Genomic DNA, 15710 nt, shown 5'->3' with positions numbered 1-15710 from the left:
TTGTTGCTTTTCAGACAAGTTCCTGTACTTTGTAAAGGATGCAATAAGTAATTGGGTCCCTTTCACATAGCTATCAGAACTCTCTTAAATGGAGTTTTCTGATTCTGAAATCTAATTCAAAAAATGTTAAGTATGTGCAGCAGGAGAGACTGGAGTATCCTCTGTACTAAGTGGTGCATTTAAATGCATGTACATGGAAAAGCAATACAGACCTGGTGGCTAATGATCAGACAATGGTTCATAAATCTAACTAGTGAATACTTATGGAAATAAGGAAAGTTTCTTTGACCTGCTGCCAAAAGGTTCTACCACTTGTGTTTTGCAAGGTCAAGTTGCTTTATAATAGCCAATTCTGTTCTCTGCACAGTAAGCAACCGAGATATGGGGGGGGTGGGGAGGGAGGCATTGCTTTGGTCTTCAGTATCTGTCAAAAATCCCTGAAACTCTCCGACTTGTGTTAATGCTTTTATAGCTTTGGTGATGAAACTTGATGGTGTAAAGAAATGGATGCCTTCTGTGCTATTAAACTAGCTTTAGTGAACTCCTAATGAAAAGGAGGCAGAGCAAGTTATTCGGGATCTGTCAGTCTTTGATATCTCTGTTCAGCTCGTAATTATATCTGGCAAGATGTTCTGACAGCAAATCAGTGGTCTCAGTCTCTGCCTAGTCCCAGGCTTTTGAGAAAAGAACAATAGGATTCATGGGAGGGAGGAGTTTCTTTCCTTATCTAATCCTGGATAAATAGGTGTACTGGTTGCTGTGTGTATGTACACTGAAAGTAATAAATAACTGGGCTACTTGGCAACTGCTAACATGTTCTATAGAAACTTTTACCATACACAAACTTGAAAGTTACTGCTATGGGATATGTAGTTTTAAAACAAAGTTAAATGTTACTGTAATTATTCAGTTCTAATGCCATTTTGATCACTCTTAAGCAGTGCCTTTAAAACCTCAAAAGTTTCTGTCAAAATCCATAACTGTAGGAATACATTTAAACTTTGTTCTTTTCAACGTTATTTTGAGTAGTGATGTGGAAAGCAGAGCTTCCTAGTAGATAGTATGCTGGTGGGACTTGTAGCCAAAAAATGATGTGGAAGCTGAAAACTGATGTGGGTTCAAACGAACTGGATAAATTCAAGGGCAGGAAATTCATTGTGAGTTAGTGAATACACAGAAACTACATCTGGCTCAGGAAGTCCTTGAACTCAAAATAACTGGAAGACTGTTCTTATGTTCTGTGTCCTATGGTAAACTCTTGTGCTATTGAACCACGGTGGGTAGGTGAACTTTTTTGCTCACATTTTGAAGTAGTATTTGTCTTGAGTTATTGGTACCACTTGTGAGCATGGGTCTCTTACAAGGTGTTTGTAGCAGTATTCAGCTGTGTTAGTCTAATAGTGGCTAAGTTTGGGTTATCTCCCTGTTGTGTCATTATCCTGGAGAAACTGACTGCTCATGGCTTGGACAGGTGCACCTTTTGCTGGGTAAAAAAAACCTGGATGGCTGGGCCCAAAGAGTTGTGGTGAATGCAGTTAAATCCAGTTGGCGGCCGGTCACAAGTGGTGTTCCCCAGGGCTCAGTACTGGGGCCACCTCTCTTTAGTATCTTTATCAATGATCTGGATGAGGGGATTGAGTCCACCCTCAGTAAATTTGCAGATGACACCAAGCTGGGCAGGAGTGCTGATCTGCTGGAGGACAGGAAAGCTCTACAGAGGGATCTGGCCAGGCTGGATCGATGGGTCAAGGCCAACTGTATGAGGTTCAACAAGGCCAAGTGCCAATTCTTGCGCTTCGGTCACAGCAACCCCATGCAATGCTACAGGCTTGGGGAAGAGTGGCTGGAAAGCTGCCCGGAGCAAAAGGACCTGGGGGTGCTGGTCGACAACCAGCTGAATGTGAGCCAACAGTGTGCCCAGGTGGCCAAGAAGGCCAACAGCATCCTGGCTTGTATCAGGAATAGTGTGGCCAGCAGGACTAGGGAAATGATTGTCCCCCTGGATGTGGCACTGGTGAGGCTGCCCCTCGAGTGCTGTGTTCAGTTTTGGGTCCCTCACTACAAGAAGGACATTGAGGTGCTGGAGTGTGCCCAGAGAAGGGCAACAAAGCTGGTGAAGGGTCTAGAGCACAAGTCTTATGAGGAGCAGCTGAGGGAACTGGGGTTGTTTAGCCTGGAGAACAGGAGGCTGAGGGGAGACCTGATTGCTCTCTACAACTACCTGAAAGGAGGTTGTAATGAGGGGGGTGTTGGTCTCTTCTCCCAAGTAACAAGCAATAGGACAAGAGGAAACTGCCTCAAGTTGTGCCAGGGGAGGTTTAGATTGGATATTAGGGAAAATGTCTTCACCAAAAGGGCTGTCAATCATTGGAACAGGCTGCCCAGGGAAGTGGTGGAGTCACCATCCCTGGAGGTATTTAAAAGCCATGTAGATGTGGCGCTTAGGGACCTGGTTTAGTGGTTGGACTTGGCAGCATTAGGTTAATGGTGGGACTCTATGATCTTAAAGATCCTTTCTAACCTAAATGATTCTATAATTCTGTGTACAGCTCTCTCCACTGGGGTGATTTGAATTAAAAGGTCATTTTATATGGTAGTTAAAGGCATGATTTTGATACTTGCTCCACAAGGAAATACAGGGTAGTTTGTTATTGTTGTCTTCTGTCTGCTTCTGCCTCTTCCTGCTATGGATTAGGTATGGTTTTTCCTCATCTATATGCTAATCAACTTGTAAATTATATACATAGGCAACATACATATATCTGAAATAATATATGTATTAATGCTATATGTATGCATACATACATAAAAGTGTGTGTATAAAAATAAAATGACAAAGGTTAGAAAAAAGCCTCACTTGTTCTCCATGATGGATCAGGTTCTCCATGACAGATATCATGGAGAACAAGTGAGGCTTTTTTCTAACCTTGATCATTGATCAGATGCGTGTTGAAGCACAATTAAATTACAGCCAGTTTAAACTGGCAAAACTAGGAACAAGTGGGCTGGATTAGGAGTGATATCATTCAGAACTGCTGCCAGCAGCTTTATTTGCATATTTGTGTGTCTGGCTAACCAGCATCACTTGACAGAACTGGGTTATGAAACAACCATATGTGTATTTAGCCTGGGAGATCTGTCACAGATGGAGAACAGCAGCAGCCAGAAACAAAACCTCTTCATCAGCTTAGTTGTACTCGTAGCATCATAGCAATCCTCTGGACCACAGCTCTGAGACTGTAGTACGCTTTTTTTATAAGTTTGTCAGCTTGGATTGCATGAGGTGACATCTGCAGTGAATGGGCTCACTGTCCATAAAAGCCTACTGGTGGCTCTTAGTTGCTGTCCAGTTCACATTTACATCAAGTGGTAGAATTTGGGATTCTTCAATACGTATTGTTACTCATGGTGATCCAGTCTCCACCATAGATTTGTCAAAATAACTTCAACTCTTTAGTTAATGGCACAAACTTGTCACCAGAGTGATTGTTTTGGGAGAAGCCTTAATGATTCACTTCTCTACGTGAAGGTAGCTTGCCAAGGATTAGAACGGCAGGGATGCCTTTAACTGCTACTGTTTTTCATTGGAGGAGGAGTGCATTAGCAGGTAAGACTAATTGTTGCATGCCTCCATAGGCTGTCATTATCTCTTCACTTGTAGGTTTTAATTAGTAAAACTGCCATGGTGTCTGAAAAGCAGCAGAAGGATAATGCTCTGATAAATAGGTACCTGGATATCTGGATAGTAAAATTATTTAAACTTAAAAAAAAAAAAACAAAACACAAAAAAAACTCCAAGCCCACACCACTGCTGGTGGCAGTGTCCAGGACTTATTCAACTCACTGTACAAAATGCCACCATGGATGCCGGTGGAGGTTCTTCTACTTACAGATGCCAGTTTCTTTTGTTACCTTAATATACTGAATGCTTTGATGTTCAGCTAGCAGCTCTTTCTGTCACCTTCTGACTTTTCCTCTGCTATCTCGTAAAACATTTCTATTAGTATGAGGGATTAATTGGTATTACAACATTGTGCAAGCTAGCTGCAGAGATTGGTTTGAGTATAGTTTTTCCTTTTGCTTATTTACAGCACAGTTTGGTAGGAGAGAAGACCCTCCTGTTGCACCTCAAGGCATATGTGTCATCCATGCAGGTGGCTCTTTTAAACACTCGCAGTGATGGCCAGGTGATCTCAGGTTACTCAGGACATAAGGATATGTCGCTGGATGCCTCTCTTTATTCAGCAGCAGCTCTCCACAGGGGTGTGTTGAAAGTTTCAACGCTACACAGGGCAGACCATTGCAGTCTTCTGTGGCAGCAAGTGCTTCTGGCTCCATTCCCACCACTTGTTGTTGTTGTGCTACCATTAACTTCTACAGGGAAGCTGGTTGCAGTAGGCAGACTGGTTAGATACGCATCAAGTGGGCAGCAGGGTTACCTGGTTAAACACAGGGATGGCATCTGTACTGAGGGAGCTTTTGGTGTTTCCAGGCATAGAGTTGGATTGATCTTGGTGTAAGTGTCCTTAAATCTGAAAATGTTTTATTAAAAAAAAAAAAGCCTTCCCATTGAGAACACAGTCTGTGATATTTGTCCATGATTAAACAGCAGTCATGGGATCTAAATGTTTCTATTTGATTAACAGATGACCTGATGATTTAGCACTCATGCTTCTGCTATTTGTCAAGTTATAGGGCCTTTCTTTAAATATGGATAAACATTCTAGTCTTGGAAAAGGAGAATTATTCTTGTTATGCAAATACTTTTGCTAATAGCATGTCTTGTTAGCTTTTGTGAACAAAGTACCATGTTAAAACTTTCAACTTTGGTAATTATACCACAAAATTTACTAGCTTTGCCTCTCAAACTTTGTATGAACCACTTCTAAAAAAGCTTTATACTGAAGCTGCATTTCCTCCTGCTTTGAGGCTGCTTTCCAGCAAGGAACATCATAGGCAGTATACTGCAAGGTTGTGTATATGTGCATGTTATACCCATGACCTGTGCCAGCCCAAGGAGTAGTTGGAAATCCCTGTTGGTCTCTGTTCGTGAGATGCTGGGATGATCTGTCAAATTTCCTTGAGGTTTTCTGAAGGCTGCTTCGTGATGCGCAGCTGCTGCTTTTTGCTGTTCCTCCTGGCTTCAGTTGGAGGATCTGGCTTTGGAGTGCTGCAGGGTTCCTCAGAGTCTGCTGGGCTTCCTAGAGCTAACAAAGGGGGAGGCTAATTTAATCTTGAAACAGCAGTGGGTGAGTCCAACAAGTTGTTCTTCCCTGCCCCTCTCCCATAACTTTCCCTACTAGTGTTCCTCTGAGTGGTATGGTGAGGGATATGTAGTAAGACTAACTTGCAATACAGGACCTGTCTTACAGTCTTGAAATTAATAGAAGTTGTCAATCAGTAGCCTGATGAAAGGGTATCTTCAGTCTCTGGTGTCACAGAGCAGAAAATTGTTAAACAAAAAACTTTTTCAGGACTACAGAGAACAAAGTCAAAGGAAAAATAGGGATAGAAAATCTGCAGGGAGGGAACTGAAACCTGTAGATAATGCCTGTGCATATATCTGTTCCTACCCATAAATAGTGCTGGGGATGTCTGTGGTTCTCTTGACTGACCTGCAGGATACTTGGCAAAGATCTGAAAACCTGCTTAGTTATGTATGCTGACTGCTCCCAACTCACACCCACTTCTAATATAAACCACAACTTCCTTCTGGATATTGGTTAAATGTCTAATGAAAAAAAAAAAAAGGAAATCAAACAGGGGAGACAGTGATCCTCAATGTTTCCACATAATATTTTTGTGATAAATGTTTGGGATCCTTTAAGGTGCATAAATGCTGTTTGAATGCCAACATCAACCTTTAGAACATGTGAAAACTTGTTCTTGCATCTAAAACTTGATTTCTGAAACTTAATTGTGTTTTATTTTGAGAGTCTTTGGAGCATACCACAATCTTGGAAATATTGATTGGAAAAAAAAAATCTAATCTGGCTGTTGATTAGATCCAAGAAGAAGGATCAATGCATAAGGAAAAAAGGCTTGCATTGGGAAACACTTCATATCATGTTTGATTTCAAGAACTATGTTGATATAAAAGGAGTTGAGGTCTTGCACTGCATCATTATATAGTGATATGCAACTACTAAGAATGGCTGTAGAAATCCTCTCTGACCCCATGTAAAATGTGCAAGCATTTGTTTCTGGGGTTGGTTTAGCTAGAGAAGATAGGCTGGAATAGCTATTTGCCTTGTGTTCCTCCCTGGACACTTACCATTACTGGTGTCCTCTATCTACTCTCTATCTGGAGACACGACCACTCTAAGTCACTTGCTGCTCTTCCTCTAGGAGTTTGTCACCCCCCTGTTTGGGGGAACGCAGAAATGGCTGGGGACAGCCCATATGTTACCTTGTATTGGGAATGAGAGCAGGCAGTGCCCTTAGCCAAAGCTGCTGCTGAAACTGTCTGTTACCTTTATCTCCAAGGCGGTGGTATAAACTAGCAAGTGCTTGTAGCATCTTGGTGCAAAGCCAGCAGGGTTAGCCTGAACAGCTGGAGTTTTAAACAGCGATGTCTGGCTTCTGCTAAAGCAGATAAGAACCCTGCAAAAATAATAATCATAAAAATAAATGAAGTGGGATGCAGAGGGGAGAGGACTGAAAGGGAAGCCCTTTTGCCCGACTGAACATTGTCCTACTAGAGCTGAGGAGAAAGCACGCAGAGGCTCAGCAGCAGAGCCGAGTGGCTGGGACGGTGGGAAAGCTGTTCCCTGGGATACCCAGCCAAGGCTCTTGTGGCCCACCACTGTAAGGTCTCGTGGCCCAGTCTCTCAGCAAGGGCCAAAGAGGCAGGGGAACTTCAGTTTAACAGTGATGCCTTCTAAAAGCAAGGGCTGTAGCCTTGCTTCAAAAGGAAGGCTAGATTGCCCAAGGTGGGTGTCTCATTGTAGGTCTGTGTTCTGCTGGTTTCTTGTTTGTTTTTTTAACAGCAATGCAAGATATCTGTGTCTTGCCTAACTAAATTAAATTACCTCAGCTGCGTCATGGTCTGGTGTGAGGCTTGGGCTTTTTCCCCTGCTTAATAAGAGTCAACTCTGCAAAGAAAGCTGGAAAAAGGTTTCTTTCCTTGCTCTTCGTATGAGCTTTGGAAGTAATGGGATTGTTTTCATAAGGATTCTAGAAAAATTTAAACTATTCTATAGCTTAAGTTCTCTTCTGGTGTTCTGCTTTCTTATCTCAGATGCACAAATTACCCTTTTTTGGTATCTTCAGCTGTCTGGCCAGAAAGATTAATGTTAATGACACTTTCCACAAAGCTATGCAGTTGCAAATAGTCTGGGAAGTGCATCTGGTTCAAGGAAATAATTTTAAAAAAAATTAAGTTGTACATATTATACATGTGTCTATCAGTAGCTGGAAACTTGTATAGATTACCTAACATTTTAGCAAAAAGAGGAAATTTACTGGAATTACCAAATCAAAACAATGGTCTGTTAGCTAGATACAGTTTTGTAGCAATTTGAATAAGGCTATGGAAGACCTGACAAAGAATATCAAAGCTCCTAACATCTACAAACTATGTGTATTTTGGGTTTTAGAGTATTTTTTAATTACTCCTGAAAAAATTCTATTAATATATCATGGCATTAATATTGCTTTAAAGCAAGACAAGTATGTCCCTTTGTGGTACTAGCCTTTAACCTCTGGCAGTTGCCATTGACCACCAAAGATGCTGTATCTAAAAAGTCCATGAAATATAAGTAAATAAAAGCCAATAATACCTTACTACCATTGCTGGCAGCTGTGGAGAGCCCCTTCCTCAGAGGTATTTGGCAGGGAGCTAATAGAGAGCACTGACCTGGAGCTTGCATCCAAACCATAGACGGGCATATCTACTGTGGATTCATCTCCTTACTTTTTAGATATGTTTAAAACTCTCTGGTTGTAGACAGCATTTGGTGGCAATAACCTCCAAAGCTGAATGGTGCACTGAGGTGCAAGACTTATTCTTATCCTCCTTAGTGTCATAAATTAACATCTGGACCTTGTACTACTCAACTTCTCAAGCATGTGTAGGTATAGTAACTGTGGTAGTATTTTTGTTAGAAATTAGTAAGACCATTAATGTTATGGAAAAGGCACACTGGGAACCATTAGTGGGAGGTGTTGTATTGTGATAAATTTGTATGAAGATGCTACTCTGCAGCATGAAATCTTAACTTGCCATAGCTGGTTTTCTGACAATAGACTTAAAATTTATATAAATGATTATAGGTGTCATCTTTGATCTTAGACAATCTCTGCTATCTAGTGGAGCCACCAGTGAAGAATCATTCACAAAGATACCCAGGAACACAATACTGAGGGCATAAACAGGTGTTATAGGCAGTTCCTATGGAAAAAACAGCTCTCCTAGAAGTAGTAGTGTTAGAACTTAAGGAGTTTCACTAAGCTAATGCAATTGACTGAAGACTTTTGTCTGAAGGGAAACCATAAACATCTGTATGTTGTGTCCAAAAATGACTCTTGTCTGCTGGATTTGCTTGTTGCTTCCATACTGTGCTGTAGGAAGCTGACCCAGGGATTTGCAAATAGTGGGAACTGGGGAAGGGCAAGACTGAAAACTGATGGGAACACATGCTTGGAGGCAAATGCACCTACTGGACTTAAAAGTTGCAGAGGAAGTCAAGAAGATGAGCTTTAATTTAGAGACTGAATATAGACTAATGCCATAGGACTTGTGAGGAAGGAAGACTCCTCCACAAAGCATCTTGGGTCAGTGGCCTTGGGGCTAAACTTAGTCTTTGTGAATCTCATTTTAGCTGGGGATTTAAGCACAGATGTAAGCAAGCAAAGGAAAGACTGGTAGTCCCCAGCAGAAACTTTCCCATGGTATTTTTGTAGCCATGAGTTTGGAGAACAGAAGTGGAGGTGTTCTGGGAACTACCTTTCTGGTGTGGTTTGGGGAGGCTATCCTAGGTCTAAAAAAATACTACGAAAATGCTGATGGAAATGGTAGATGCTTGAAGCCATGCTCAGGAGATCAAACAAAATTATCAAGGTGGCTCTGAGCAAGAAGTATGGGCTTTTGGGGGGGTTAATTTGCTTTTTTACTTTCATCTCCAAATTGTAAAATACAGGAGAAGCCAGTGGCACCCCTGCATATTAGGATACCTTCAGGGATGAATGGCTTATCCGGTTCTACCTAGTAGTGAATTTGTGAACTTTTCCTTTAGAGACTTGAGAGTACACATGGCTCCAGCTGTACAGGAGGTGTGTTTATGTCTGATCTCCAGGGACACTCTTTTGGGACCAGTCAGTTGTGACTGCCAGAGTCTGGAGACAGTCGTCTTCAACCAGATACTGTGTGTACCTGCGTGTTGTGCTGTCAGGAGAGGCTGATTACCCAGGCTTAGTTTCTTTTGTTGAATAGCTCTAGATGCTGTAGAGCATACAGATGTCTAATTATGTGGCCTGAACTTTGATATCTGCCAAGGGCTTTAAGAAAGGTTAAGGTAGCATAGCCAGTTGCTGGCTCGCTCTCCTGCAATAGTTTGGCTTCTGATTGCATCTATCTTAACTTGTGTTTGTAGTATGCAGCAGAGGATGGACTTGTACACACAAATGATCCGGCCAGGACAGTGTCCAAAGAATGGATTTGCATTTAAAGGCCCCAGCAGTTAGACTTCTTAGAGAAGGTAAGGATAGCCCCAAACCCATCTCCTGGGGTTCATTATTGTAAGTGTTTGCTTCAGATAACCACCATACTTAACATAACTTTTCATTTGCTGCCCTGGGAACATGGCTACTCTTTGCTGTGTCCAGAATGTCACACTGCAATATATAAGACCTTGGCTATTAAAGCTATCATTTAAAGCTCTTTGACTACTCCAGTCTCATTATGGGCTGCTGCTTTGCGTACTTCCCAGGGCTCCAAATGGGTGCTACCTCCAGCTTTGATAGATTGACAGCCTCCAGAAAGCTCCTCAGAGTCAGTTTTCTTTGAGGAGCAAACCGCAGAGACGATGTTACTCTCCTAGCAATACACTAGGACATAGTGTTGGTTAGGCAGAATGAGCTGCTTTGGGCTAAACTTAGTCTTTGTGAATATCATTTTAGCTAGAGATTTAAGCATGGATGTAAGCAAGCAAAGGAAAGACTGATAGTAGGTAACTACAGAATCTGATTTCTAAACCTCATATTGATGTAAAATTGCAGCAATGAAGTAGACTGTGTTTGTATAACTGGCAGCTACTCTTGCTTTTGTAAGCTTTCTGCTCAGGCTGTTTCAGCTTTTCAAGCTTGGCTTACTTGATCTTCTGTATAGGAACAGTCAAAGGGTGAAGTCACCCAGAAAGCATTTGTGCAGGAAAAAATGCAGGTTGAACTGAAAAGCAGTGCATTGATGGCTATACCGTGTGCTTTATGTGCAGTAGTCTTAGAGGAAGGTAGAGAAATATATTTTAAAAACAATGCTTCTGTAATCTTTTAAAAATACATAGTCAAAGAAGTGATAAGACTTCTCATATGCCATTTTCTTTCCTCTATTCCTTTCTTCACCTTCCCCTCTGGAAAATAACAGAAAAATACTCTTTTTCATTCTTCCTCTTTTCTGACACAAAGACAACTTAGTCCAGGGCATAATTCACTTCTGGGCAAAACCTTCACCTGCAGCATCGCCTTGCTGTCATCTGCTCTAAGAGTCCTGCTAAGTAAAGTACAGCATCTGTAAAAACAAAAGCGACTATCTCGGCTAGTTGGCCAACGAGCTGGTTTTTGGCTGGGTTGATAAAGCTAAACCCCATCCATGTAACTAATAATCTGAGGGCCTAGATGCTTAGTAGCATCCTGCCTTAAAAAGGGATGGTAATGGCATGGCCACATTGGACTTGATGGTAAAACTTCAATCATGAAAACTAAAAGGTCGTGTTATAGTCAATAAGTCTGGCATACTCTTAGTGAAACACTCTGCTCTAACAGAAAATGTCGTTGAAATGCTGTCTGTGTAAGATGAAAACGAAAGCTTTTGATCCTTCAGTAAAAATGTGATATCTTGGAAATCAAGAAATTAAAATTTGCAGTGACTTGCACAACTCTTTCATGCAGATTCTTCCACCCTTTCCGATGTTTTGAACAAACACAGTGAGCCTAAATGGAGATTTTTGATCATGTTCCCAGTTTTACCACTGCTCAAGCCAACTGTGCTCAAGAAAAACCGTCAGAACTTTGGAAATCAGCAGATGGACCTCTAACTTTCTTAAAGTTAATGCACAATTTTTCACAGGCATGTGCACACAGACCACTAAGCCCTTCACTGAGAGCACAGGTGCTGAAATCACCCAAGTCCTCAAGGGTTTCTTCTTGGTAAAGTATTAAGCTGCTCTAAACACAGAAATAGTTTAGCTTGAACCTGCAAAGTCTGATCTATTACATTCTTTGAAGTAGCAAAACTTTTTTACATAATTTTGCACACAGTTTAAAGTTGTTTTTTAAAAGTATTTTAAGACCTCTGTGCATTTGACATTTTTATAAAAACCCCATTGTTTTCTTGTCTTGTACATATTTGATCTGTGCTCTGTACTTTAACATATTCTAATGGGAGTATTTTACACAGCACAGGAATTAGGAATGTAAAATAAAATGGATTATCTGAGGGGGGAAAAATGCTGTAACTTTGTAAAAAATATACGTGCGGAATGTTAAATGCTTTGTTTCTGACTCTTATCTTATACAGTCTCTATATGTAGTTGGGTATTTAAATTTTAAATGGTGTACAGGAGTAGACACTTTCAAACTTTGATCACGCTACCCAAAGTGAGAAATGCAGTTAACCTCTCCTGTTGTACTATTATTTTTCCATTTCCTGCTCTACTCACCCTACTTGATGTTTAATGATGTATTTAAGAGAAGGAATTGTGATCTGTTGTAAGACGCACCACCTAGTCTACTTTTAAGGGAGGGACAGTTGTTTGAGCTTGGTCTCTCTGAACTACAGCGACTATACTTTGACTGTAACCCAGCACCACGACTGTCGCTCTTAGCAAAGAAATCGGATGACGTACATGCTCTTATTTAAATAGATGATGTCTTAGCATTTAGCATCTCTCTCTCCCTGCCTCCCTAGGACTGGACTTCAGCTAGGGGTTAGAGCACAACATCTTTCCATACTCAGAGTGGGGGAAAAGAAACCCTGAAATAAAGATTTGTGAGGTTAAATGATGCAAATGGGATAGGTTCTCTGGCATGCTCAAAAATAAGTATTACAGACCTGAGGATCGCGAGCTGATCTGTTCTTGAAATTGTCCACAAACAACTTTTCTCTGCTGAACGTTAGAAGCTATCTTCCAAGTGAGAAAGTTACTGCCAAACAAGATAAGGTATTTGGCAAACTGACCTGTCTCATTATTTAAAAAACCACACAAATCCACAAAAATGTGCTTGGTTGTACTTCTAGAGGTTGATGTGGGAAAACATTTATCTTATGGATGACTCCTTGCTGGTCCAGCTTCTCCTGGAAAGCACAACTGGGTTCCTACCACCCCAAAGGGGGCACTTGGAGCTGGTCCGTGCCTTTCTCTAAGGCTCTCTGAAACACATGGACAGGCCAGGGTGGAGAGCCTTGGAGCTGGGACCTGTGCCTGCTGGAGAGGCTGAGCTCAGCATCAGGTTCTGTCTGTCTTGGTCACCCAGATACATCTTTTAACTGTGGCCGAAGGGCTACACCTTTGTGCTCCATCAGTTGCATATTGTCTTGAGAAGAAAGCAGCAGGCTTTTGTAACATTGCAGCCTGAGAAAGGACTGAATCCACCTTGTAACCAATGGTTGCATGAGGTAAATCTGTCACCTCTGTGATTACTAGGCTTGGGGGACCATGGGAGTCCACAGCAGCTTCAGAGCCACTTTCTTTTCTTCCTTGACTTTTCCCCAAATTCAGCAGAGAATAGCAAAATTTTAGGACCTGACTCATGCTGTGGTTCCTGGGAGGCCCTTGGGAAACGTCAACAGTTAAAACAGAGTTCCTGTAAAGTGCTTTGGGTATGGGCTGCTTATGTTCCTCCTATAGCAGTATTTACTTACTGTGAGACCAAATGCACAACAGTACCGTGATATCTCTGACAGTTAAGTACAAGAGAAAGGAAGAGAAAAAAAAAAAAAGGCGGGGGGGCGGTGGGGAAGAGAGGGATGGCAAAGTAGAAAAGCTCTTCCAGATAAAGTGATAATGGCAATGAGGCTATCTAATTAAAAAAATATCCCCCTTCATTATTTTTCCCCTTATTTCTTTGCTCTTCTCTTTTCTGTGTGCCATCCTCCTGCAATCACTACAGCCATAGTAATCTAGATCTATGTTTTCTTCTGGCAAACTTCACACTGTTACAGTCTGAAGTATTTGACAGGATGTTCTTCTAAATCACTGTTCTGTAAACACAAGTATATTGAACAGGATTAATTGATGCAAAATATTTGTAAATGGTATTTCCAACTTCTCTTTCTGACAAGATGGTTCTGCCTTTAATTTTGGAGCACAATTATTAATTAATAGCTATGCAGAGAGAAAATCAGCCTATATGAGCCACTTCGGGAGTGATGGTGGAATAGTCTTTGCATATTAACTGCATAAGACTATCCCAACTGTGTAAATACAGATAGGGAATGAGTGGATAGGAAGCAGTAGGGCAGAAAAAGTTTGGAAAAATAAGTCACAAACTGAATGCAACAATAATTAAATGCTTTTGGAAAAAAAAAAAGCAAACCTCATGTTGGGTTGCACAAGTGGGATTTTGTTGTTTTTTTTTTTTTTTTTCAGGATGCCCTTGAAGTTTTCTAAGTTGTCTATGCAGTGCTGGTAAAACTTTAGTGAAAAGTTATGGCCAGCAGTTGGCCTAAAAATTGCAGAAAGATGTGGGCCAACTGCAGAGTGAACAGACAGGATGCGAAAAGAGCTCCCAAGGGCCTGCTGAAGGCATTGGGGTGGCTTAGTTCAGTGAAAAGGAGGCTGAGAAGTGTGAGAATGGGATATAAAAAAAGTATGGCTATGAAGAGAGAAGGGATAAATTCTTCTCATTGTGGATAGGACCAGGAACGAGAGAGAGATGGAGTTACAGCCAGGAATGAAGGGGGACATCAGGCCAAACTTTCCCATCTAACAATAGTTAGGTACTGATCTGGACTGCCCAGGGAGGCTGCTCAGTCTCTACCCCAGCAATCTTTTGGGACAGGTTGGCCAAGCACCCATCAGAGATGACGCTGGTATAGGTGATCCCACTGTCGGGCCACCGATGGGGGCAAGATGTCCTCTTCAGGTGCCCACCAGCCTTGTTTTCCATGATGATACCACTTTCTTCCTAGGATCCTGGCCTCAGATTTTATAAAGTTAGATGCACATCCTAATGTATATAATTTGAGTTGGGTCTTGTATTACTTTTCACAAGCTCTCTCATACGTGGGATTCTTTGAATTCTATTTATTAAGTTCAGAACTGAATCCTTTATATTCTTTTTCAGAAAGTTTGTCTGGTTTAGTTGATTACAACAACATTAAATTTCATTTAACCTACAGTCGAGTAGTATGACATGCCCCCATTATCATGGGAGGCATTATAATCAAAACAAACTAGAAATGAGGTGATTCCTACAAAAGGGGAAAACATTTGGTTTTCTTTCTGCCAGATCAATTGTGAAATCTCACAGCTTTGATATCTTTAAATATCTCAGTTAGGCACAGGATCTCAGCTGGAGGCAATTTTATTTATTTAAGCAGGAAAGCCTGAGACTCCATCAGTAAAGATGAAAATCCAATTCCATGATGAAACTGTCTCTGGAGTTAAGATTATTGATTGAACTTGAGATGTGAATCTATCACTCAGGTGTTCAGATGTGTACATAATATGTAATAGGAAGGTAATAACTGGAAATAATCTGAAAAAAACATTGTGAAAATATATATTATACTTTCATAAAGACTATATTTTAAATTATTGTATTACACAGAGGAAATTCACCTTCTGAACTACAGTCTTAGTAAAACATTTTTTAAACTCTAATGGGTTTATATGTTTGGGTTTGTTTTTTTTTTTAAATCTAAACTTCAGAAGCTTACTAGCCTTGATAACCTAAGGAATGACAACTCTGTTTTCTCTGATGATAAAAGCATGCCCAGTATTTAGGCTGCTACATCTTCATCCTGTTTCTCTTTTTTTCTTAACTGAGTCTAACAATCCTGTTGGCTTGTATTTTAAAATCCCAGATCAAAAATCTAAAACTGAATGTTTGTGTACTCCATGTAGTTCTTATAAGAGCTTAATGTTAAGGAATGCTTTTAAATAAGCTTTTGTCACGTGCTTTTTGTGGTCAGTGTGCCAGCCTGCATAGCTGTTACACTGTTACACTAGGAATTACAATATTTTTCTCACTTTAAAAATAATGATAATAGAATTTTTTTTGGTATTATCACAATTTTTTTTCTAGGAAAATAACACCCCACATTTAGGGTAGGATTTTTTTAAGCCTAAAGCAGTTCCTAAAAATTACACACACATACGCACACACTTTTATTCTTCTATTTGCACGTTTGCAAGATGGGGGATAATCTCACTATAACATCTTGCACCAGCGAGAGTTTTAAGCGGGTGTTGGAAAAGCCAGTTTCCACATCACCTGCAGGCACCTATAGAGAGCTCGGTCCTCTCTATTTTTTTAATTTCTTGTCCCAA

General features: G+C 40.8%; 1 protein-coding gene across 2 annotated transcripts in view; it reads left to right on the top strand.

Moving 5' to 3' along the window:
* The window catches only part of ESRP1 (epithelial splicing regulatory protein 1), a 33316-nt gene extending 23520 nt beyond the window's left edge, over window positions 1-9796 (top strand). The window contains exon 14 of one of the 2 annotated variants that reach the window (XM_075743701.1): window positions 9594-9796. In XM_075743701.1, coding sequence (XP_075599816.1) covers window positions 9594-9684 — 91 coding nt within the window. In that variant the 3' untranslated portion in view covers window positions 9685-9796. The remainder of the gene's footprint in view (window positions 1-9593) is intronic. The other variant, XM_075743700.1, reaches the window with a different exon arrangement.
* The last annotated feature ends 5914 nt before the right edge of the window (window positions 9797-15710 follow it).

Source organism: Balearica regulorum, chromosome 2 (genome assembly GCF_011004875.1).
Source record: "Balearica regulorum gibbericeps isolate bBalReg1 chromosome 2, bBalReg1.pri, whole genome shotgun sequence".
Classification (NCBI taxonomy): domain Eukaryota; kingdom Metazoa; phylum Chordata; class Aves; order Gruiformes; family Gruidae; genus Balearica; species Balearica regulorum.
The sequence above is the reverse complement of the archived record's forward strand: the minus strand, read 5'-3'. Positions and strand labels throughout refer to the sequence as shown.